Source organism: Nothoprocta perdicaria, unplaced genomic scaffold (genome assembly GCF_003342845.1).
Source record: "Nothoprocta perdicaria isolate Ctin4 unplaced genomic scaffold, notPer1 scaffold_68, whole genome shotgun sequence".
Lineage (NCBI taxonomy): Eukaryota > Metazoa > Chordata > Aves > Tinamiformes > Tinamidae > Nothoprocta > Nothoprocta perdicaria.
The window spans coordinates 829,679-856,161 of record NW_020455954.1 but is presented as its reverse complement, the minus strand read 5'-3'; the positions used below and the strand labels follow the sequence as shown (position 1 = coordinate 856,161).

Below are 26,483 nucleotides of genomic sequence, written 5' to 3'. Positions count from 1 at the left end.
AAATTCAGGGCTTTCACCACAGGCAGATATTTGCAAGSCTGATTCTCTCTGTAGCATTATAAACTAAATTAGCTTTCAGACACTGGCATGAATACAGGACACGCTGACGAGTTGAAGAGAAATAGCTGCCTTGACCTCAGAGAGCAGGATTTTGCCCATTTTTTTGGATATGTAAGTGAGTAAGGCTGGAAGGATATCCCAGGTCACAGAGTATAGAGCTCTGTTACAAATTAACATTTAATGTATTTATACATTTATAAATTTATAGATTTAATGAGCTTCTTATTTAAAAGTGCTTAGTTTACTTGCTCTTATAATTTGCACTGTTTGCTGCTGAGGTATTTGTTAACATGAACCACATCCTTTCACAAGCATCACTTATCTAGACTTAAAATACTGTGTTTCTTATAGCTTCTTCTTACATAATAGGTCTTTAATTTTGCTGAACATCCTCCTGGCCTTTCTTTACACTTCATGCATTTTGATTTAATCTTAGAGAGGGATTGCAAAGCTCTGGAGTGCAGAGGGCAGTTCTGGCCCAGTGGCATAGATAACTTCCTTAAGGGAATGCATTGGCTGATTCATCTTAAAACCTCTCACTCTCTCTCTCTCTGTGTATGTGTATTGCCTGTTGTGCCACCAGCTTGCTGTGCCATTTTGGCTGAGTCATTTCATCCATTTACTAGCTTTTCCATCAATAAGAAGGAAATGAGATTTGCTTTCAGCTGTACACCATTTTGAGGCCTACAGGTGAAAAGGTCCTATGTTTAATTAAAATAATCAATAGTGAGAAGGCATATAGAGAAGGGAAAACATTCAGAAGCTGCCTGTCAAGATAAGCAGCTTTCTTCACAGTGACTCCATATCTGTTATACAAAGTTCTCTTCAGTGTCTGGACTGTAAGGTAATTAATAGGAAAATGTGACTCTTGTTTTATTCCAAGTTTTGGTATACCTGCTGTGCAGTGAACTATTGCACTTGCAATATGAATCAGACATGTAGTGCTTGTCAGTTCCTTAACAATGTTTAGTTTTCTTGGATTAGACTTTTGAAAAAATCATGCTCTGCACAAATAATTATGCAGAGGCCAATGCGCCTTTCTTCTGACTCTGAGGATGTGTGCCAATTGCCATCTGWATTTACTGTTTTTTAATATGTCAAGTGGTCAAAATACATTATTTTTTCCTGTCTCTCTGCACAAAACAACATCTTTACATTTGTAGACGTACTTTAGCTTAAAGCAGGTTAAGATTAGCTCTCTTTGCAAGTTCATGCACAGAACTTTTAAACTGAAATTATTATAAAGCTAATCTGTTTTAATATCTTTCTTTGGTATCAGTTATTTGATTTATCCTGTATTCTCCCAAGATTTTACAAGGCTGCTTCTTGCTACTGCCACCTTTGATAACAAGAGAACAATCTGACAGAGCCTTTTATAATGCATTTCTCTATCTGAGCTGTGTTGTGTTGGAGTAGTGTAGTCCCTCTCCTGCATCTTTTTGTGGAAGAATGAGGATCCAGATATAGATCCAGTGCTGGGGCTGGTTGCAGAGTGCCGGTGAATTCATCACCTTTTGGAAGGACATGCAATTCTCTCCGCATACTAGGGAAGGAAAAATGAGCTGTCCCTCAATTTATTTTTCTTATGATGGACAAATGCAATACTGTTTACTAAGATATTATTAGATATATTGGGCTTTTTTTATTTGTTTCTTTCTTTTTGCAGACCTGTCAATGGAAGAATGCTGTGACAAGGGTGTTGAGTGGGCAAATAAAAACAGAAGATGTGCTTCTCTGCCGTTAACGTCCGAGTCCAGGGAATGCAGGTATGTAATTATGCATCGTCTATTGTACTGTAGTTTGTATTTTTATATAAAACCATGGAGAATGCGAGGTGTGAATCATATAATAAAATGAGGCACCTAGCTCTTAAATCTAAGTTTTCTAAGTTCATGTCTAGCTTTAGATAAACATAAGCTCCTTAAGCTTCTGCTTTCTTGGAGCTTCCAAAAAGTTTCATCAGTATATGCTGACTATAAATCTATCGCAGCATTGGTACAAAGCCCTGGGCAGAAGCCTTTCAAGGACCAAAGCAGATACTGTACATGTATCATCTACAGAATGCATATAAATGCATGTGTATGCATGTATGTATGCTTGACAGTCTTTTAAAACCATGTCTCCTGTGGATACGTGTCCTGAAGTTCTGAATTATATTCCTGAGTGAGAAAGCTTAAACCTTAAGTTTAAGGAAATTAAATGTTAAGACAAGGCGCTCCCTTGTTACTTAGAATATTTGGCTTGTGGCAATGCATTTGCCTGTAGGAACAAGTAATCTTTAGCTAATAAGTAGATTTCTTGATTCTACTGACGTTAATAGGATCCTAATTTCTATTATGGAATCTAGGGAATGAACTAGCCAAGTTAAATCTTAATGTTATTTGTGTAATAAGTAATATTTTGCTTATGGGTAGTTATGTTGAATCTCTTATATTATTGGGGATATTTGTATTCATTCTGCTAATGATAGTTCACATTGTATGTGCTGTTAAATACACTTGTTATATTTGATTTGTGGAGGTAATAATTTGTGGTTGGTAGTTTGAAAGGTAGCTGCACTGAGCATTTTATGTTTTGCCATTTAAAACACATTACCTTGCTCTCTTGTATCTTTTCCAATGAATTACAAAGTGATTTAAGTTGGGTAATCGTAGAAGTGTTGGAGTGATCCTTGTTACGGAAGGAATGCGCCTTGCAGTCAAGTCTGCCCATGTTTTCTGGCTTTTGCATTTATATTGGCATTGAAGGCTGTCTCTTACGCAGAACAATTGACAGATAGGACTTAAATCCCAATTTAGGAAATACTTGAAGAGTCAGAAGAGTTATAGACAAAACAAAGACGGGGGAAAAAACAGGAAACCGAGTTTATTGAACAAKCTGGGAGCAGGGATCTTTATAATTTAATGATCATTTGATTTATGTGAGTTGAGAATCTGCCATAAATGCAATCTATTGTTTCAAAGGCTGCAATCTTAGACAGACTTTTATCCTTCATGGGAAAACAGAAAATAAAAAAGCTTACTAATATTTCAACTGGCTTTTATGAATAGATTAAAACATCTTACGCGTTTTGAGTAGGCTGCAGTCTATTGAATTAAATTACAATGTTGTAAAGGTAAATTAATAATGGTATGTAAAGGCAAATTAATTTAGTGTGTCAGACTGGTCAGTAAGACAGGGAAGTAGGTTGCTGACAAAAACAGAATAAGTAAGATTAAATTCAGTTCAGCTGCAGCCACTCATGTTTATAACATAAATAAAGATCGCTCCAAAATGCCACCTTTGGCTACTTTCTTTAATGGCAATATCATTTTATTTCAGGTGTGATCACAAATCAGCACTTCCATTAAAAATATAGCAGAATCACTTTCTTATGCCATTTCAGAAAGAAAGGGTCAAATTCTCCTAAGTGCTAGTGTAACTGGAGTCAAAATTTAAAGTGAGAGGGAATGTCCCCTTTTTCAACTACACTGTAGTAATTGCATTTATTTTGTAAAGGTCTTCCTGTTGCACAGAGATGTGAACAAAATTAAAGTCAGATTCATTAYGTTTTCTGACATGTAAATATGGGAGAATACTTAAATGAGATTTTTTTTTTTAAATGGCTAAGGATGCTTTATTGGTTACAGACTTTCGGAAGAGCTTCCTTCCTATTTAGCCTCCTCTTTGCAATGGAAGCTGTGGGGAGGAGGGGTGTGAGGAGAGGGCAGAATGAAATCTGGCTTTTATTTGGTAGCTTCAGTCGCAGCTGGGATGTTTTGCGTATCTAGTGCAGTGTGGTGTTGGACAAACGATAAATCATCTGGCTTTGGGTGCTTTAAAAAATGTGGCCTGTTGTGTGTATAGTCCTGTATTACTTCATACCAAAGGGAGGTTTTTTGCCTGTTTATTTGCAAACTTGGCAGTCGAATACACGGGAAAATGCCTTGTGGAGTGAGCAGATTTGATGAGGTTAGTGAAGTAAAAATGATTGTATGCAGTTAGATTGCTAAGTCAGTGCAATATAAAAAGGGTTGGACATAAGCAAGTACTTTTTCCAACATATTTTGCAAGGATTTGCCTACTGTTTTTTTTTTTTTTTGAATCTTCTGCTTAGAATATTAATAACATAAAAACATCTCAGATTTAATCCTTCCCTCTAAGCAAGATGCTTTGAGAGTATCTAACCCCTTTTTCTTTTGTATGGATAAAGAATAAGCTGCCTTATTGAGTGAGAAGTACCCATTAAGGTTTTTTCCAGCTGTTGAAAGCACATTTATAGAAATCAAGGAGGGCTTCCACCCAAAACAGAAACTCCCACCAAGAAAACAGAACTTCCACCAAAACTCTAGTACCTACTTTGCTTCCTGCAAAGGAAGGTTCTGGGCTTCAACATCACTCATGATCCATCCTCACAGGTCCCTTACTGTTCTTGAAGGACTTGACGTATGCATCCTCTCTTCTGCTGTCTGCGTGAGCTTCGCTCACTGAAAATCCTGCAGCTGCCAATGCTTTCTTATTCCATGCCACAGCTGCCCTGGCCCCTGGGCTGAACTTCCCRGGAATTCTAAGGACTATCTGGCAACTGGTACTCAGTTACCTTTAAGCTGAAGCAAGGCTCCTGCGTCAACGTGCAGCCACGTGTGCAATCTCGCGTCATGGTTGTTTTTGTCACAAATGAGTTTGTGTTGTGACATTGTCACGGGGACCTTTCTCCATCTCTTCATGACCCAGGAAATCCGAGCGTAGAGTTTCAGTGCGCAGTGTCTTTGACTTACACGACGCCAGCTTGTTGTCCGTTCATCCATTTCYTTTTGATGTGGCCAAACTCACAGCAGCTGCAAACAGCTGCCATTTGTTTTTGGAACGCAACCTGCCCCATCAATCGCTTTCCTTTCCAAACCATAGAATCCCCCCTGCCCGACAGCTTTTAGCAAGTTAACCTAATTCCTGGGCCAGCAACAGCATGGCTCCACATGAGAACTGCATGCCTTTAGCACTGTCCAGAATCTTTTTGGCATTACGCTGGGAATAATAATATTGATTACCAGTGTCCGAAGAGTGTGTACAAGAAGGAGCTACAGAAAATGTGGCTAGGTCCTGTACAAACACGGAACGGAAAGGCAGTCCTTGTCCCCTGAAGGGGCAGCTCTTGGATAAGGATGCAGGCTGGAACAGCAGGAAATAATCAAAGAGTGTTCAAAAGGCAGTGAGCCAGATGCTTAACTGCTCACAGATATTCCTTGATTTATGTCATTGTAGGCCTGKAAGAGTAGGAGATTCAGGACATGAAAGCTGTGACATCTTTATGTCTGCAAAAGCTGTTTAAAGTTATTTTTGGGAGAAGCTGTCTTTGTTAATTATTATCTTTTCTCTGCGGCCTGCTGAGTGTACCTCACAGCCACTAAGATTTTGGCTTTATAAAAAGATAAAAAAGCAGTGGGCTGCATTGTCAGAGTCTTATTTTCACTCATTTGGGGTGATTTGCTTATTCATTGCTTCGCATACCTCACATGTGTCATTCATTTTGCCAAGCTTTTCTTAGTTTTTCTTAGTTTTTCTTTTTCTTAGTTTTTCTACCTTCTGTTGTGTTATGTGTGAACTGAGGGTGTCACCCTTGAACTGAGAAGGGTAAGGGTGGAAGATCCAGCTTGTTTTTGCAGAATAATTCAGAAGTGGAATTATATCCTTTTTAATTTTAATCTATTTGCCTTTTGGCAAAGAGAAGGCCTCCTGTTATCCACATGAATAACACTGGAGCAATTTCAAGACAGGCCAATAAGTAGAAGGAATGAGACAAAGAGTAATGAAGAGTTTTTATTGTCTAACTTGGGATGGCAGGAAACGAAGAAAATGTTTCAAGACCAAAGTTAAATTTTAATGCTTTTATGGAAGGAAGTTGAAATAACAGGTGATTAGGAATCAATAATGGTTTAAGATTGCCCCTCTGAGGAGGATAATAATAAAGGTAAAAAGACTGTGAGAGAATATGGACATATAGGTTTTTAGTGGAAAGTTACTCCATGAAAATCATAAAATTTAAGATAACAGAAAATGACTTTACATCTRTTTTTTTATATTATTCTTATTGAAGTAAAATTAATAAGGTTTCACCTTTTGGATTTAGATTTTTTCATCAGTTTTACAGGTTAAAATTGTGTGCTCTTCCGAGCGTTACCAGAATTATGTACATACCCAATGCATAAAGTACAATATTTCCATATATATGACTTAAACATAATCAGCACATTCAGATGTTTGCCTGGAGTCCTCAGACTACCCATTGCATCAGACAGGCAGCACTAAGTTAAAGACATTGGGGGTTTGTCAGCAGCAGTCTCTGTGCAATGCAAAAGGAGGCTGCTGGAGTAGGAAGGTWGGGGGTGAAAGTTGCATGCCTTTATAATTTTGATATACGCAAAGACAGTCTTTCTTATAAATAGTCCAGATGCTCTTTTTGCAGAAACAGGTTTCCATTTTCAGCAAAAGTTATATGTGAATGCGAATATGGAAAAGTTTCCATTTTTAATATTTTTAATCGTAGTAAGATTTCAGCTATATTGTAGCATTTTAGCTGAAAATCAGRGTATTGCACATAAAGAAGTGACCTTTGGCTTTTTTAATCATTAGGAATAATTAAAAGAATAACAGGAAAGYCCATGTTTAATTTCTCTTTTTAAGAGATGAATATTGTAAGATGTCCACAGACCTGAAATTAATAGGAGAGCTGCGTAGGAAGAGTTGAAAGGTTTTACACAGACCRAGGAAGACAAATCTAGGTGTCCTATTAACCATTAGAGATGGCTCCTTTACTCTGCTGTGAAGTAGAAAGGGGGTATGTAATATATCAGTGTGCAAGCTAGGGGCATTAATACAATTTACCAAAGACAAGGAGGGGTAATATTCATCTGAGATGACTTAGGGTCTAAAAAGCTTAAGGTACAGTAAGGAGACCAACACAACATGAGCTGTTATGCAGAGGGGAAGGGATGGTAAGGAGTGGACAGTCTAAGTTGCAGTTGGAAGATCAACTGGAAGACCAGGGTAGAATTTTCTAGCTTTTTTCTCTGACATCTTCCAAGGATTTCTGCCACAGTTACACCCACTTAGGTGCTTACAGTCTCAAGGGATTTCTGCCACTAACCCTGCAGCACTGCAGAACTGGGCATTGGAGTGTGGTTTTGGTTTTGTTGTTTTCCTGAGAGTGAACAAATGGTATTTTAATCCAGTATTTCAGTTCGAGTGATGTTTAATTCCTGGTTGCAGTTAGGGCAGGGCACACATGATTTATAAATACAACTGATGTATTTGAAGAAACTTGTTGTTTTGGTTGGAATTGCCAATTGTCAGAGATTTCAAAGAGATGACTTGTATTTGGAAAGAACAAGCACATGGKAAATCAAACGGATCTACTGAGTAACTTTCTTTTTGTTGTTATTATTTGTTTGTTTGTGGGTAGCATTTCTAGCTGCTCCACAGGACTTAAAGAGCTGAAGAAGCTGGAAAGTCTTGGCTGCCACCCTCTTGGGCCTGAAGTTCAGGTTTTATAGGCTTCCAGAGTCCTGACAGGCAGACCACCCCAGAGCAGGGCAGGGAATGGAAATTCTGCTTCGGAGGGAATTTCAGCAACAAAAAGCTACATAGTCTTCCRAGCTGAAACTGAATCAAAGATCAAAAACCTGAAATACTCTGCCAAATAAAGTTACCACTCGCTGTATAACTTGCCATGACTTTAGAGTCTATTTTTGAGTGATTTSTTCATGAGCTTTTCCTATGCATTGAAATCTCATTGGCATTTTTGTCCAAGTGAGAATTGCACAGTCAGACCGTTACCGGATCCGATAAATAAGAATTGGGAATCTTCAGGAAGCGAGCCCACCATCCTTATGTTACTAGTGCACACAAGCGAAGTACCCACATGATCCTTGCTTTTAGTGGGCTGGACTGGCTGGCGCAGCTCCAGGAGCAGGGAGCTCCTCATGTTGCCTGCAAACTGAAAAGTTCCCCCTATAACCATCAGGGACAGGGAGGCTCTTGCAAGGTTAATTCACTGGAATCTGCTCCCTGATGACCATACTAGTAGCCTGCAGTCTGGTGGTGTGACTAAGCTTCTTCCTGTAGACATCCAAAATCTGCAACAGTGTAGGGAAAGAATTTTTAAGAGTTTATTTAAAAGGAATTGGTTTTCTGATATCTTTACATGATTTTACATATTTTTAGGTAACCCTTGAAAATATTTTATACTTGAGTCCAAGGAACCAGAGTTGAAAAACAATAAGATGAATAGCATTAGCAGGGGAGCGAATGCGTTCATTCTTGTTAGTCTGTAAGAGATAGAAGGTTTCCCTGGCCAGTGGATTTAAAAGCTGATTCAGAAGGTTTTTATGTTCTTTTTTAATGCATCTGTGACATATCAGAGCATGCCTTTTAGGTGTCCTTGTTGTGCTATAAAGAATGTATTACTGTGGTTTGCCGTTGGGATAATTTCACCCTAGTAGCTCATGTAACTTTATTCTCAATGAAAGAGGTTTATCACAAAATATACAGATCTGCTCAGATCCTTGTGTACGTAATCAGATTTGTTCCTCTTCTTTAAGTTTTCTTTTTTTTTTTTCCCTCCCCAAGTCTATTACAGGAGCTAGCAGTGGAGGAGCTTTAAATTGGGAGCTCTGCCCACAACACTACAAAACAAAATACAGTTGCTCATGGGAGACATCTGCAATGATGGCCTTGACCTACAAGTGGCAGCGATGACAAAAGTGGAGGATTTTCAAGCTTTTTTCCTCAATTGCCCCCCTCCCTAGGAACGGAGATACTGTTTCCAACATGTTAACTGAAGCCAAGATAAAACTAATATTATACAATGAGCAGTAGAACTAACAACACTGAGTCTCCTCGTTATTTTTAACCTATCTTTTCCCTGCAAGGCAGACAGACAGTTTAACTCTTTTAAATACGTTACATAGACATTCTGCCTATGCCTAAGAATATTTTAGTGTTGCAACTAAAATGACCTCCTCTTTCTTTGGGACTAGTGCAAATGCTCTTTGTACTTGCTGCACTGTGTATTCTGGGCATGTATATGATGTTCTTCCCCTGCTGCTTTCATTCTGTCTTCAGCATGACTCAGGTGCAGTGCTGCCGCAGCAAGTTGGAAGAGCACTACTGCTCAGATGGGATTGAATTTGCCAACGTGCGTGAAGAGTGTGACTCACATATCAGTGAAAATTCCACCTGTGAAGCTGAATACTTCAAGGTGAGACTTTGGAGTTACTCCGTTTTTTCCCTAGGAAATTGACTCTCTGGACTAATACTACAGTTTGACCCAAAGGTCGAACTCAAGCTAGTGTAGATAAACTGCTCTTGGTCATCTGCACCTGCTGGTGAGACTGATATTGCTGATTGTCGCAGACTGGGTATCACGATTTTGTGCCACAGTGGGGAGGGATGGGGGAGCCACTGAGTCTGGGTCATCATCTGTCATCACCTGTTGGCAGCGTGCTGGGCACTCTGGACTGTCAGTGGGGCTGCTGGCACGTTCATCCTGCCTCTGTTGCATGGAGATTCTTCTGTGCAGCCTGTGGACGGCTGGGCACCCCCACCTAGATGTAGCATGAAATAGTACTTAGCCCTCAGTGTCGGTACCCTAAGGGGCTCTGAATGGATGAGGAAGGACTCTGATGGCAATTATTCTTGAGATTCAAGTGCTTTCTACCAGAGAAACGTTTATAATAACAGCATTACTCTAAACACATGCCAAGGGACAATTGTGAAACAAAATACAACTGTTCAAGGAAACCCACTTTCTCATCATTTGTCAGCGTTTCCATATGTGGGCTTGTTAGCAGGAGGGAAAGGATTAATGTTGTTGGCCATACTGAATTGAACATGGCAAGTTTTCACACTGACAGCTATATTATTAAATAAAATGGACTAAGCCTTCATCCCTGGTCCTGAGAATAAGTGGACAATGTGTAACACATTGTGTCACAATAAGTGGACACAACTCATGTCACATAACTGAACAGCCTTCCCCCTTGCAAAATCCATTGGTCTTGTGCAGAACATCCATTGGGAACACTCTGGTCTGTGCTAACCCCAAGAAGAGCTTCAGTGTTGTAGGAGAGGATGGTCTTTGCCTTTAGAGCTTGCTAATATTTAAACAGTAGAACAGTAGAGACAATTACAGAACGATGTTTGAGCTCATGTTCTGTCCCTGTTTAATTTGCTACTGTAAGCATAGTCAGTGACATGTAATCTTAGCAACGTTCTGTTACTCACTCCTAGATAGGATTATCATACACTTGGTAGCATTACTGGGTTAGCAGTGGGAATATCTTTGTGAATAGTCACCTTGATCCGTGATGGATATAAATGTTTCATGATCTGGTATCAGTGAATAATTTATCACTGCTTTTGTTGAATGTATTTGGAATGTGATGACCTTGAGACATGCATTGTATCTGGTGACGGTTTGCTGCAGTGACAAACTCCAGTTTTCACATCCACCCCATCTCACATGTGCTTGGATATGCACATGGTACCCTTTATTTTTGCCTAGGTAATGGATGAAATCTCTTGACTCTTCTTTGCTGCCTTCAAGGAAGCAGTAATAATAACTTAGAGGTTAGAAGGATTAATTGCAGCACTTTGCAGCAAATAAGATATCTAACCTTTCTGTCAAATCCAAAACAAGCAATTGAGAATAAGATAAAAAGGCCATATTTGAAAACCATCATCTCAGCTTTTACTTTTACACACTGTAGGCATAGATAATAATGGACATAATTTTGTTCCCCCAGTTGTTTGGAAGCCTAGTTTTTCTTGTATTGAGAGARRARAAAAAAAAAAAAGAAAAAAGTGCAATGGATAAATGGATACCCATTTAGTCATTACAATCCTGAAAATCTTCCTCAAAAGACAATAATAAAATTCCAGATTTGTTGCGGATATGGGACATTCAGAAAAAGTGATATGAAAGCGTCTGCCACAACAAAGTTGCAAATGGGGAGAAATTTCACTTTATTTAAAGTGTTTGGATATCTTCCCCAAAAAATCTGTCATAGATACTTTCTTTTTCCAAATAGCAGGATCTGCCCTTACCTCTCCCATTTCGTCAAGAATATTTTGTCAAGAACATTATTACACTGCACTTATGAACATATTTTTACCCTTGCCCAAATCTTCAGAAGTTGTGAAGATTTCCACTGAATTACTTGCATTTGTTTTAAGCTGTTTTTCCTAACTTCTACTGGTTAGTGCATTTTCAGCAAATGGGAGACCTCTTGTGGACAGCAACACAAAAACACTGCTTATAAATGATTCATCCTTTGAGTTTTATAATTTAACTGGTGACAGAAGTAATGAAGGGTTCTGATGAAATTTATCTAATTAAGAGAGCTTACTGATGAAAGCCATTTGGGAGGCATCTTAATGATACTAAAAATAAATYTTTAGACATGCCACTGCTGGTGGTCGGAAATGTATATGCAAGCTTCATTTTCATTGCTGGTAAACATCTCATTTTCCAGTCAAGTCCCATTCGCTGGGCAGTACAGCAGAGGTCTCACTTTGAAAACGAAGTATGAAATGCAGTATGTGCTTGCATTTCTAGACTTAGTCCTTTCTGTGAGAAGACAAGGCATAGGACAATTTAAGGGAAGAGTGAAGATTGAAAGCGGGATGAAGAGTCTTCCAACACAAAGATCAATGTACAGCTTTACCACTGCATGGACTCTTGCTAATGATGGAAAGGAGGCAAAGGAAAAATATTTATTATCTGAATCACTTCAGAAGCAAAGACTTAGAAGCAGTGAGAGTGAGTAATAACCGCTGGGTGGTTTTATAGCACCATCCATTAAGGACAGAGATGCATCTAGCAARTGGATGGATGATCATCATAACATGCCTACAGGCAGCTGGCAACCACTTGGAAAATGATGTGCAAACGCATCAAGAAGTGAGCTAATGTGGAGTCTAGACAGCACTCTGACCTTAGAGGACAGCGTCTTTCAGAACAGCCTAACAGCCCTGAAAAAAACGGTGTGAAAAAGCAAATATTGAGATTAATCTTACTATGATAGTAGTAGTTGTCATGGTGAAGTTCTTTGTATCTCAGAGTAACAATGTTCTGTGACCATAAATTAAACTAGCCTTATCATTGCTGTGTTATATTAATTCCCTATCCACACTGGGCAAACTGAGAGAAAAGGAGAATAAGTGACTTTCCAAATTAAGGAAATGCAGGGGAGCATGCAGGTCTCCAGAGTCCTGACTGGGTGGTGTGGTCACAGGACTATCCAGCATCATCTCAGTCTTTTTTTCTTTAATTTTCTTAGCCTTTAGAACTGTCAGTACTGAACCTTTTAGGGTCAATGTTAAAAGACAGCTATCATAAATGTTGGTTGATAACATTGACACTTTCCATATCTTCTTAGTTTAGACCATTTGGYTGTGATGTATCAACATAAATCATTATCAGTATCAAGATGTTACATCTAGATTCATCATGCACAATAAGCACAGGCTTGAGCAAATGGTTCAAAGCATACCAATATATCAAATGAATATATAGTTCCTCACAGACATGACAAGGCAGAGCAAGCTGCTCTGTCCCTGGAGTTTTACATTAGCTGGAGACAGCATTCAAGTGCTGGCTCCACCTTGTTGAGATAAAGAACAAAAGATTTTCACCATTCTTTACAAAAAAAACCAACCAACCAACCAAAAGAAATCAAAAACTTTTGTAACTCCTCGTTTGAGCTTTGTGTGATAAGACAAAGAAAAGAAAAAACAAACAACAACAACAACAACAACAAAAAAAAAAACCCCAAAGAAAGTCAATTCATATGCCTTACGGTACAAGCTAGGGAGGATAGAGATAAGATAATAAGATTTGGTTACCAGAAATAGGCAACCTTTCTCCTAATTTATGGCTGTGAAAATTGGAAATCCACCAAAATTATAGACCAGATGTCAAAAACTTCTAGAAGGATGCCTTAGGAAAATAATACATGTTAGAATAAATACTCAGAAATGTTGCAATTCTTGGAAATTATCATCAGGTCTTTATTTCTAAAGTCATCCAGAGAAGATGATGAAGTTGTCCTAGATGTGTTAGAGATGAAGCCAAAGCTTCTACCACGTGAGTATAGGTACCACATTGGATGTAGTGAGAGATCCAAGTTAAAGAAGTAGTGATAGACGTGATAGTGATAATCTAGTGATAGATTAGATTAGGTAATCTAGACATGATAATCTAGTGATAGATTAAAGAAGTAGATAGTAGATAGACAAACTGTTCCATCAAACAATAGATAATAAGGGAAAATATGTATCTTAATAACAGTGGGTGCATGTAAAGAACTCCCTAGTACTGAGAGGGAGGAAAGAGTTCTTGTCACACAGCATTTTACAGCAGGCAGGGGAAGGATTCGGAGGTACATGTAAAAGACAAGAGCATGCTTTGTGAAGTTTCAACTTCTGCAAAGGGAAAAAAGGTGAAAAATTGTTTTATCTTCATATTGCTCTAGGCTTTAAAACACTTTTCACTACACTACAAAGACAGAAATATATAATGTCTCATAAGGAGAAGTTGAGAAGAGAGTGAGTACATCTCAAAGTAGTGAGACTTAACTGCTGCCTTCCTTTCATTAAATTAAAGAGGTTTAGTTCAATGCTTTTTTATTTTGTATTCCATCTGCTCTTTGTAATGGTACAGAATATTTTCTTCAAGCAGAAAAAGAAGGCTGGAAGTATAAGAGAAATAACAGGAAAAGTTTAAATCAGCTTTTTACATCCCAGTAGCAGGTGGCAGGCACCAGTTTCAGAGACCCAGACATCTTGGCTGCTTTGTAACAGCAAGGAATAAAAGTGAATAACTGAGCAACATCTCCTCATTTTAATGTAAAATGAAAGCTACACAGAAATTACTTTGTCCTTGTCCTGTTTTCACTTCAGTCATGAACTCCTGGAATGGCATCAAGGAAGTCATGAGGTGGGTCCTGTTTCACCCCTGGATGCCACATTAGGACTTTGACGTTGTTAGGTACCCAGTAGTGTTTGACCATATGGTTCTGTTTTTTTCCCTAACAGAATAGTTTCTCTGCTTACGACCAGTTAACAGTAACTTTATGATGAATCATATTTTCTTGTTTGTCTGTTAGTTTTGAGTATTTTTTGCAGGGAAGTTGAGAAGGTATTTCAATTATAAACTGAGTCGTGCACTTCACTAGAACGACCCCTGTTTAATTAACCTGGGCAGAAAGGGAAGTCAAGGTGTTACAAAGCCCCACAGTTTGCTGATGTTTCAAGCTGAGGCAGGTAGGCAGGGARGAATCCAGTTCCAGACACATTCTGATTTTTCACCTCATTGTACTGGCACACTTGTACACACACAAGGTGACATATGAACAATATTTGTGGGAACTGTCTACAGGTTCTGGCTTTGGTTTACATCTTCTCTGTGCAAGGCAGATGCAGAACTCTCAAACTCAACTACTCATTAGAAGGTCTGAGCTTAAGTACCCCAGGATTGCATAAATAGTATGCAGAAAATTTTCCATCAGTTCATTAGGTGAGCTGGTAGTATTGACACTACTGACAGCATTTGGATTGATTGCCCAGGGCTAGGATTTCACCTTTATTTATTTATTTATTTATTTTTTTTTAACAGAAATGTTGTTACTGTTGTTTGCTGGGAAAGACTGCTCAAGTTCAAGGACAGAGCTGTGAACCAAACCTGAAGATAGGATACCAGTGTGGAATTGTCTTCAGAGCTTGCTGTGTGAAGGGTCAAGACGGTGCTGATGTGTCCATAATTGATGATGCTCCTAAAAAGGATCAAGGTATTTTCCCACTTACCTCGTGAGAGGTAATGTTGTAACATTAATAACATTAATAACATTAATAACATTACAAGTAATAACATTAATACAAAGATGGGTTCCATGTCAGCAGTCCAGTAATAACAATGTTCTCATCGTTAAGCTAAGAAATAATCAGGCAGCTGAACATATTTCAGATATTCCTAGCATCAATATAAGTTACTGTAGAAAGGCAAAGCAAGCACCGTGAGTAGATGCCTTTGCAAGTCATGAATGGGAGATCAGATGGTCTCTAATTTGTAAGGTTTCCTAGGTTAGCACTTCATGTTTGTTAATAGCAAGACATGCAGGGCATTCAGCTTCATTGGATGAGGCACTCTGACCCCCGTGTGATGCTTTGTTGGTTGAGTAACAAGGAACCTCTGGTACTACATCCCCAAAGTGTCTACAAAAATCAGGCTGGACTTGGGTACATTCATGATATACTACTTGCTTGTACATGTCCATTGTTGTAATGAATTGGCCTATGAATAAACACTGACATGAGACTAACCTTCCTATTCAATAACCAGAGTTTTTTGAGATTGTGTTTTACACCCCTTACTACCAAATTGACATTTCCCCTGAGTTCAAAGTGGTGGGGTGGGAGGGTAGGATATCTGCCAGTCGTTTGAGCAAGTAGTGGATTCAGGTGGTGCATTTTGCCCTTTCCTGCTCTCAGTGTACCAGTGATAAAAACTCTCTGAGTTGAAGAGTCTGAAGAACATTTGAGAGATGCCCAGAAGCTGGGTGTGGAATTCCTTTTGGAATGAAGTCTGAATAAATAACTGAGGTTAATCTGATTTTCATTAAAACTGTGAGTATCCCAAGCTAATATAAAGTCAGTGGAAGCCAAGCATGTCTCAACAGAAAGGCTTATGAAAATCGGGATAAGCTGTGGTCAAAAGCCTAACATTAAGAACCTGCACTTGAAGATTTCAGACCATCTGTGATCACATGTTCATATTGAATTAGTCAGATGCCCAGTGGGCATGTACATTTGAATGTCAAATTTAAGCATGAAATAACTGTAAAATATGTAAATAATGTTCTTTAATTTTGTCCTGCTTTCCCCAAAACCCTGGTCTGAATCCCTTCCCAAGCAGGCAGTCTTACAGTGCAAGAGGAGAAGTATTTTCTCCTCTAATGCCTCTCTCTCCTCTTTTTTAGCTGAAATTTCAAAGGAGGAACTAGACCAAGAAGATCCTTATYTGCATGATGGCTGTAGAGGTAAGCCAGGTGACTAGTCCTATTAGTCATCTCTTTTGTGATTCCATCCAATAAAAGTTAGCAAGTTTAGACTTTGATATTAGCCAAAACCTGTTGCCTAGGCTAGCTGTGGGTAAAAATAAACAGAATGAAGATCCTAGTAGGCTGTGTGTTGCCTTAATAATTCTTAAATATAGAAAAGACATTGTCTTGCGTGGTGGGATTCACCTTACCCAATTGTATCTTAGATTACCTTTAGATTGTACCTTTAACTTTTATTTAATGTGTAGTTGATAAGACCTCAGAGATGTTACCCAGTTGATCAAATCAAATACTCTTGGTTCTTCAGAACGTGATGATTAATGTAAAAATGGGTGCATTCTTACCCACTTGGGATGATGGAGGTGATTGGATTTGAAATGAGACTTGTTTCCTTTTGAGATGCACCACTTGAAGAAAAGGCAGAAGAGTGGCCTATTCTGTCTCCTGGATGTGTTGGTGGGATAATGTTCTGCTAAGTAGTCTGATTTACTGCTTGTCACATGTGATTTACATGTCGATAAACTTAAACAGCAGTGATTTATTACTTTCTACAAGCATTTCAGAACTAAGTCATGTATTTAGGGTAAAATCCATTTAATAAATTTCTATTCCAGTTGAGAGGTGATTTATTGTGCTGCAAGTTGTGTATCTATCACAGTCTAGAGGTTAGAAATGTCTACTAGGTCATTAGCAAGTCAAAGCCAGCACTGGCTCTCCTCATTGTCTCCGTCTGCTAATTACAATAGATGACATAAAAAAAAAGTGTTACCTATTTCCCTAGCATTATTTCTTTATGTAATCAGTCATTGCATTTGTCAGTTACTCACTCTAAGGGATGGATTGATGTGATGAATTCAAACCCAGAGTTTCTGCCTGCAATGTATTTGCTGATAATCTCTGCATGCTAAAATTACATGCAAGTTTCCAGTCTTCACCAGAGGAAACTTGCACTGCCTAGGCAGGTTTTGATACAGCTGACAAGAGTTCACATTATTAACAGAGGCTCCAAAGTTGGTAGCTGTCCATCCCAGCCATAAGCCTCTCCCAGTCACAAGGCTGCCGTTTCTTCCCATGGAGGGAACACAGCTTTTGCCACTACTGGGTCCCAAGCCCTGTTTTTCTGTGGTACATTTATGTCTTTGTCCTCAGGAGGAATTGCTCCATTTAATTCACTGGTCAGCTGTAGGTTTCATACCTGCCTTTGCCCACATTAACAGTGCTCATCTCAAACCTTTTGGTTACTGTCTAGTCAGACATTCTCCTCAACAGAGGAAGATAGAAGTCAATATTCCAAGATTCCAATAGCAGCAGCAAATATTTCTTTATGTAGTTAGCCTTCTTTTTATATATGTATGTGTTCTTTGTGTGTGTGTGTGTGTGTGTGTGTGTGTGTGATTATTTACTTTTCTAAATAAATTACGTATAATACTGCAGATCATTGGGGTTTTTTTCAGTTTCTGTGAGGAGCCTCTTAGCTGTATGACCCTTCTTAACTGTATAACACTTATTAAAATACCCAACCAGGTGGTGGTCCCTGCTCTCAGCAGTGCAGAGACACAGGATCCAGTTACGTCTGCTCCTGCTTTGTTGGCTATCAGCTTCAACCAGATGGTGTCAACTGTGAAGGTAAAAGAAAGAAAATCACTGCCTTGATTGTGAGCATTTTTATTTATTATTATCAGCATCTATGAAAGATACAGACCAAAGAGAAAATAACATGGCTGATTGTATCAGCTGGGGTGGGAGGTAAGACCATTAAAAGCTTAAGTGATTTTGTACTCATAGTAGTAGAGAAATAGAATTAAAAAATTAAATCAGGTGGAAGATTTAGAGTGAAGAGGCAGGAGATCTTTGAGTTTTTGTTGTGAATTAAAGCAATAAAATACCCACATCCAAAAGTTTGCCCACATCCTTGCTTTTGACCTCCTGTCTTGCCCATAATTTTGTCTTTCTTAGTCTTTTTTTTTTTTTTTTTTTTTTTTTTTCCATTTTCCTCTCTCCCTAGATATTAATGAATGTATAACTGGAGCACACAGCTGTGGGATTGGGCAAACATGTGTCAATACATTAGGATCCTTCCGCTGCCAGCGTGACACGAGCTGTGGAACGGGCTATGAGCTGACTGATGACAGTCGTTGCAAAGGTATGTCGTGGGCAGGCACGTTAGCTTTCCAGACACCCATAAAAGAATATATCTATYGTTGTGTCCTGTTCTTTTGCATTTTGGGGAAATACATGTGTCATTTGTAGTTRCATGGAGACATGCAGACCGTGCTGGTTGTTCTGGGAAAGTAGTTTTCTACCTGTCACCTGGCAGGTATCAGATTAGGCTGTGAGTGGAAAGAATTTAATTTTCACACATTACACTTGAGTGGTAAGTGGTATGACCAGGGGATTTCATTTGTAAATGCTTTTGCAGGCATATTTTCACATCTTTTTTTTTTTTTTTATTCTAACTTTTAAGTCTTTATGCACAGAGGTTTACATTTATTAGAAAGGAATTTGAATATTAATCACAACATTCCTAATGTTTTTCAAATGAAAAAGGTTAAAAAACCCTGCACTTTTCTGACCAGCTATGTTTGAAAACAAGAGTAAGTTTTTTTTTTTTCCCTTTACGTCCTAGTAAAGGAATGACTGACTTTAAGTCATCTAGCTCAAAATATGCTATTATGGGCATCCATAGCTTCAGCAGACATACCTTTGCACAGATAAAAATTAGAAGTAAACTCTATTTGGTGTGTAATTAGTTTCCACTACAAAAAAAAAAAAATGTGTCTTCCAAAGCTTAGAATTGTCTTTAAACAGGTTTGATCCATTGTAATTTTGATCAGCTATGTAAGTAAGTTCAGCTGAAATTCTACATAAGTTTTAATTGTAAGAAATTATCTGAGATGTATAATAGATTGGAGCTTCCCATTTCCCCACAACCAACTCAGAAACAAATCCATACAACATAGGTTTTTTTTTTTTTTTCTGAAATATTATGGTATGATTTTCATCTTTTTGAAGTCAAGCTTCTGCTGATTTGAATGACATCAGTTTAAGGCACACAAATAGCAGCAAGTGTTAAAAATCTTTCTCCTCTAGAAAGAAGGAGGAGTACAGCCATTAAACTATGCATACCACTAATTCTAGAAATTTCTTATCTGAATATGTTAACACTGTTAATTTTCAATGATACGTTTACAATAGTAAAAGTAGAAATGCATAATCTTCATGCATGTTTCTAAATGCTCTGTAAAATGACATAGACATAGTTGTCTTGTTAGGTACAACATATAAAATGCTACTGCTTTTAATCGAGTTCAGGATTGACCCATTCTAAACTTTAAAAAGGTTTCAGACTCATTTTGTTCTCACTAAGGTCTGTAGAAAAGCATTTGGAATTGGTTATCATCGTCTCATAGATGGGAAAACTGAAGCTTCCCATTGGTAGAAAGTTTCTGACTATAATAGTTTTGAGCGATGTCTTCCCCTAACATTACAACGTGGCAAACATAAAATTTTAGTTTCTATAYATGACAAGGTTACATTCTGGATGGAAACTGTTTAGCCATAGTCTGCTGAGTCTGAACAGTAGGTGACTTGCAAATATTTATTGTCTATACTGCACTTGAGAGGACTGTTGAAGTGGGCAGAGATTGTATCTATGTGTGTTTTCAAGCAGAATAGTTCAAGGGGGACTTAATATAAATGAGAGTCCAAGTTAATTCACTTAAAAGAGAAATGAAAAGTGCCTACAGGGTCTAAGGTTAAAATTACAAAATGAACATATAATTAAGTCTTATTGACTTCAAAGCTGAACTCATGTGTAAGCACACTGCTGAACATGCTGCTTTAGGGGTGGTGTAGTCATTTTGAAATGTTTAGTGGTGAGAATTAAATGCACAATAGTATTATAAATGCGCAGCATTTATAATGTTAATTTATTGTTAATTTAATGTTAATTTTTATAATGTTAATAAAGAACAACAAATAAAACATATTCTGCTTGTTTTTACTGAGATTCTTTTTGAGGCAGTGGGTCAGAGCGATCTTGGTTCGCTGAACTAGATTGCATGGAGGTAGACTAAGGATTAAGCCGTCTGCTATTTTAAACTGTCTTATGTTTTAGATGTGATAAAAAAAAAAAAAAAAAAAAAAAAGCTTTTGTCAAACTCCTGCTAACAATTTTTTTTTGTGATGTACCAGATATTGACGAATGTGAGACTGGTACTCATAACTGCCCCCCCGATTTTATCTGTCAGAATACTCCAGGATCTTTCCGTTGCCGACCCAAGCTACAGTGCATGAATGGGTTTATACAAGATGCCCTAGGCAACTGTATCGGTAAGATATGCTCTTATCTCAATGAATACTTAAAGAGTTGTCTGTGAAATAAGTTATGATTTCAGGGAGTGAGCTCGGAGCTTCTCGAGACGTTCTTTATGCACGTATGCATTGCTCTGCTGCGTCATTTTTGTATGCCCTTAAAAGCAGGATTGTTTCCACGTGTAGAATTTATAGAAGAATACCATTTAAATAAAACACTTAAATATTAGCACTGTATTTTTAGTGATATTTAGGTACTTTAACATTTTCCTTAAGTCTTTGCGGATTTTGTCTTGTAGTTTGTCATATACTTCCAAAACAGAATTTCTTAAAAACTGTGGGATGTTTACTCTCATCCTATCCAAATGGTTTTAGGTAAAATTTAGTAGAGAAAGATGTTAATTTATGATAACCTCCCTAACACACTTTGCTGGTGAATGTATAAAGTGATTGTAAAGATACATAGATCTCCTAAACCCAAACCTTTTAGTTATAGTTTATGAAGAATCTTATTATATATGAGAAACCTATTCTAATTATAATGCACTGTGTRTGGAGGGGAGTGATTAAGATCTGTTGAGTAAATGCCTTGTTTCCAAGACTTGTCAAGTTATTGTGAGGCTCCTGTAAAAGAGAGTTAAAACCTTTATATAAATCTGTTAGAATTACTGGTTTTCAGGAGACACTGAATGGAATTGTCTAGTGCTATCTACAAATCTATCAGTTATTCCCTGAAGTGGTAGTTTCAAGTCTCAACTCAACTTTTAAATTTCCCCGGCGGCGTAGCGTGTTTTGCACTGGTGGAACTGGCTGAGCAGCAGAAGCTGCCAATTGTTGCATGTCGTCGACTTCTCCTGCTCGTATCATACCCTATATTGCTGAAATCTGACCCTGGAAACACTGGGGCAGAAAACAAAATTGCATGCTATAAAATGAAGGGAGCTCAATGCTTAAGCACCACAAACTCTTTGAAAACTGGCTTCTGCCATAGCAAGGGCCATGTCGACAGCCATCACAAATCAGTGGGTCTGCACTGACACTAGTGAAGCAGCATCGATTTGCAGCAGCAGTAGCTGTGGTCTGTGAAGTGCAGTTGATCAAAATAATTACCAACATGATTAAATTGGCTGATTTTATGTGATGTGAATTAAATGCRCCTGGATGTGGTATTTAGGGGAAAGGAGTAAGAAAACTCCTCATGGATAACAGAGAGATGCTTAATTTGTGAACGAATAATTAAAATACTTGTATGTTTATATGGACAGTGTTTCATAGATAAGGTAAGGTATTCACAGTGAACACCTACGAGCTTTAGTTTGTCTGTGCAAATGGAGACTCTGGCTGCATCTACAAGTATTTGCTACAGAACAGCTTGTTCACTGTGACCAAAAATACCAATTCCATACCCGATTTCCACTACTTTGCAGGGGAATCTGGCTTTTTTTTCTGCAGATCTTCACCCTGGAAGCATAATTTTGGTGAAGGTAATGACACAAATGCTTGTATTCTCCTGTGGGTTCAGTTTTCAAGACACTGAAGGATGCAAGGGTGGCATCTCTCCTTAAGCCTCTGCAGGTGGTGCATAGTCAAACATAATTGTTTGTGCTCTTGTAGATATCAACGAATGCCTGAGCACCAACATGCCATGCCCAGCTGGGCAGGTGTGTATTAACACTGATGGCTCTTACACCTGCCAGAGAATCTCACCTAGTTGTGGCCGAGGTTATCATCTCAATGAAGATGGAACAAGATGCGTCGGTAAGTAATAATTTTGAAGAAAAATAAATAAATAAATAAACCTGTTGTCTATTTTAACCAGTTGGTGCACTTTTCCCAAGTTTTTCTTTGTCGGCAATTTCATCAACTCATGATCTTGTTCTTTCCTTCATGCTGGTCCCAACAAGTAAAGAATGACAAGGATCACTTCTATGTTCTTCAAAAAATTCACAAATCCCTGTATTCTGATAAAAGGAGAACTAGTACTCATACCCCAAAATGGCATTATGTGTGATGATACTCATGTACTGGAACAGTGCTGTGTGGCATACAGAGCAATTGTGGCAATACGGAGGTCCAACACAGGCTGGACCTCTGTCACTTAATGCTTCACACAGGTTCACACAGGTAAGGCTGAAGGGCATGTGTATATGTATTGAGTTGGCCTTCAGCTAAGGTGGCTTTCACAAAGAGAGGTATTTTTGTATGCATTTACATACATATTTTTCTTTTTTAAATAGCTTTTGTCAGTTTTGTGTTTGCCATAGTTATCATAACTCGAGTGACTGTGTGCCTTCAACATCTTACACGAGCCAATGATCTGTTCCATTAATATTGTGTATTGTGTGCATAATAAAATATTTTTGTATCTGATTTCCTCCAAAGATAGTCTGATTCCTGATTTCTTTTCCCTCCCAATCTGTCAACATCAACAGGACATCTAAGATCTACCCGTTTTAATTAGAATAGTTTGGACTTGTGATTTTGACCTTATTAAAGCTGAGAGCTGGATAGAAATCTTGCTTGCTGTTTCAAACCAGCTTGCAGCTCCTGCTGAAGGAAGTCCATGATGCACTCAGCAGCCAATTAGAATTCATATTTTTATTTTACAGATAGAAGGGGCACAAAAAGCTGAGGCCGAGCTAAGAGTTTACATGTTGCTTTTATTAAAACTTGCATGCTCATAAGCGTACTTTCAATCACCTCTCTTTTTTCAGATGTGGATGAGTGCTCGTCCTCTGCTCAGCCGTGTGGAGAAGGGCACGTTTGTATAAATGCCCCGGGCAACTACCGCTGTGAGTGCAAAGCTGGCTATTCCTTTGATGTCATCAGCAGGACTTGTATCGGTGAGTTGTACCTACTGGCTTGAAGTACATGCACCAATGGGGGTTTTAAAAAAAAGATTCCTATGTAAAGAATGCTGTTGCTTTCTGTATAACCTCTTTCATCTGAATTTAAAATTGACTRCTCTGTGATTTGTATAAATCTAGTGCCATCTTAAAGAGATGCTGATACTTCAAAGAAAGCTGTATTAGTATTGTCAACATGTTATCTGTTATCCTGTTAAAAGGTGAGATTATGAGACAGCATGTAATTGCTTGCTGTGATTCTTTTATATGCACCTACAGCAAAACATTCTTTTGAAAGATCAAAGCAACTTTCTTTTGTATATGTCTAATTCAATTATGCACTAGGATGCTTCTAAATGAGCATTTAGAGCAAGTCCTTTCTTCTCAATTATAAAGTTTAGATCCGGAAAATAAAAATGTAACTTTTATGACTACATTCTTGTCTGAAATACTACTGCAGGGAAAGCAACCAGGACATAGATCTCTGTATATTGTATCTTTGCAGATATCAATGAATGCAGACGTTACCCAGGTCGGCTTTGCGCACACAAATGTGAGAATACTCCTGGTTCCTACTACTGCACTTGTACCATGGGATTCAAACTTTCAACTGATGGCAGGTCATGTGAAGGTGAGGCTGTCATTCCTACAGGCCACTTAATTTGAGAGACAGCTGGMCCCTGCTTTGCCCTTCCTGTGTGTTCCAAGGCTCCTAAGATTACACTGGAATGGCATAAGGCATTGACTGGGTGCAGTTCATTCGACTACATTAATGTTCCTGTGATGAATCGGTGCTGTTGTAGACCACACTGCCACCTTATGGACCTTCTTCAGCTGGACTCTGTAGAGGTTTACTGCATTTTGAAGGATGTTTTGACTAGATTAAAGACCTTTGAGACCAGCCTTGCTAAGGCGTTAGGAGAAGTGTGGTCCTCATGACTTACTCCAAGCCACAGTACACATTAAAGAGTGATAGAAAATAATAGCATGTTAACCTGCCTTTATTTCCACCTTATGCACTAACACATGCATGGCTGCTTCTTCATTAAAAGCACTGTTTTCCAAGATATTCGCTCAGACCTGTAAGACTTAGTCACATAGGAGACCCCAGGAGTGATGCATATAGCAAGAAATTTGGATTTGAGATACATAATTCTCTATTTCAGATTTAAATGAATGTGAGAGCAGCCCTTGTAGCCAAGAGTGTGCCAACGTATATGGCTCCTATCAGTGTTAYTGCCGCCGTGGCTTTCAGCTTAGTGACATTGATGGGATCTCATGTGAAGGTAAGATGATGCCTCCTTTTCAAACAGGAGATGAAGAGACATTTCATATTCACACCATACTGTAATTTGATCCTCTCTGATACTTTTCTGTTATACTGTAGAGCTGTATTTAATGAAGGGCTCACATCCACGTCCTATTTCTGGAAATATCTCTGCTTGCATGATGTGAGTTTAGCTGTTCGCACCACGCTATAGCTTGGTGCTCTTTTGTATCTTACCAGAAATGTATTCCCAAAGAACCAACAGGACTTCATGTCCTTAGCAAGTGAAGATACAAACATATTTCATTACATATATAACTTACAGTGTTATATAACCTCTTTCTGTAGCTGGTTCTGAAGTAATGTGTAAGTAAGCTTTGATTGAACACCAGAAAGATGTGGGTGTAATGTTTTGGACTTTAAATTTGGACTAAGATCTCTTGGACTTGATATCTGTCCTTYGGCAGGGCATCTCCTATCAATTTCCTCATTTTAAAAATGAGATTCCTCCTCTTCCTTTTTGTATATTATTAGGATATGTGCCACTGTAAAGTATTTGCCATTATCCATTTATAAAACAAAATCAAACTTTGTCTCCTGGCACTTTGCATTACTTTCAATGTTCCCCACACCTCTATTTATTCCTGAGACCCTTTAAAGTCACCTCACCTCTGTCTGATGATCTTTTCCCTTACTCGGCTGTTACCAATGCCAAGTTGTGTTTGAATCTCACACTGGGAACCATGGATGTTAACTTGGCAGAACTTCRTGAACACTTAGTAATCACCAATGTTTTCTTTTTGCAGATATTGATGAATGTGCATTACCTACCGGAGGGCACATCTGTTCCTTTCGATGTATTAATATTCCTGGGAGCTTCCAATGTACTTGTCCTTCCACTGGTTACAGGCTGGCACCCAATGCGCGCAACTGTCAAGGTAAGATTGGTAACTGTAGGGATGTTGGCCCAGGCTGTAGAGTTTTGAAAAGTTCTAATTAGAACTTTTAAGTTCTAAAGTGTGTCTTTTACCACCATTAAAGACAAAGAAGTAAACACCAGTTTGAAATGAAGACAGTGTTTTATAATAAATAAATAGGATTTTGTGCAAATTTACCTTACAGAATGCACCAAATCATACCCTTTATAAAATATTTTTAAAGAATTCTAATGAACTCAGTGAAGATGAGGATTCCTTCTGTGAAATGATGTGGGTTAGTCTGACCATTAAAAGCAAATACCATCATGCTATGACCATTTCAACAAATATTTAGGTTGTGTCCACTTAGTGGCACTGCTGCTCTTCCTTTTCCTGTTCTTACCTTGCTAGCCTTCCTGTTGGCTTAGTTTTCATTGGTTTTATTTTTCTCCTGCTCTCCCTCTTCTGTATTAACATTTATTTACTCCCTGTATGTCCCTGTATTGCCTAATATGATACCTTCATATTATTATATCTATGATACCTGGCAGTCGTCAACCTGGAAGTTGGGGAACATGAGTGTGCTTAATTCACTTCTTTTCCCTTTGGCAGATATTGATGAGTGTGTTGCAGAAACCCACAACTGTTCATTCAATGAGACCTGCTTTAACATCCAGGGGGGCTTTCGCTGTCTGTCTTTGGAATGCCCAGAAAATTACCGGAAATCAGGAGATACGTAAGTGCTGTCTTTTTCAAGGTAGAACAGTTTTGTGGTGACATGATCTTTGTGAATATGTACTTTGTAGGTAGGCCTACTCTATGTTTTGCACACACACACACACACGCACACACAAGTCTGGTTCCTTTCTTTTGCTTCTGTTTAGGTTCCAGCCTTATAAATTAACATCAAGCTGACAGAYAATTCAGCTGACGTGTCAATTTGTAATGATTAATAGAAGCATAATTTGATGTTCTCTGTGTAGCA

The 26,483-nt window shown here is 38.3% G+C and overlaps 1 protein-coding gene across 1 annotated transcript; it reads left to right on the top strand.

Moving 5' to 3' along the window:
* The first annotated feature begins 848 nt into the window (after positions 1–848).
* On the top strand, positions 849–26,238 carry FBLN1 (fibulin 1). Its single transcript, XM_026050384.1, has 14 exons — positions 849–904; positions 1,727–1,826; positions 9,160–9,295; positions 14,714–14,885; positions 16,074–16,133; positions 17,679–17,780; positions 18,160–18,297; positions 20,349–20,486; positions 22,083–22,226; positions 23,183–23,311; positions 23,820–23,945; positions 24,481–24,600; positions 25,388–25,519; positions 26,111–26,238. The coding sequence occupies exons 2-14, from the start codon at positions 1,735–1,737 to the stop codon at positions 26,236–26,238; spliced, it is 1,617 nt and encodes a 538-aa protein (XP_025906169.1). The 5' UTR covers positions 849–904; positions 1,727–1,734.
* The last annotated feature ends 245 nt before the right edge of the window (positions 26,239–26,483 follow it).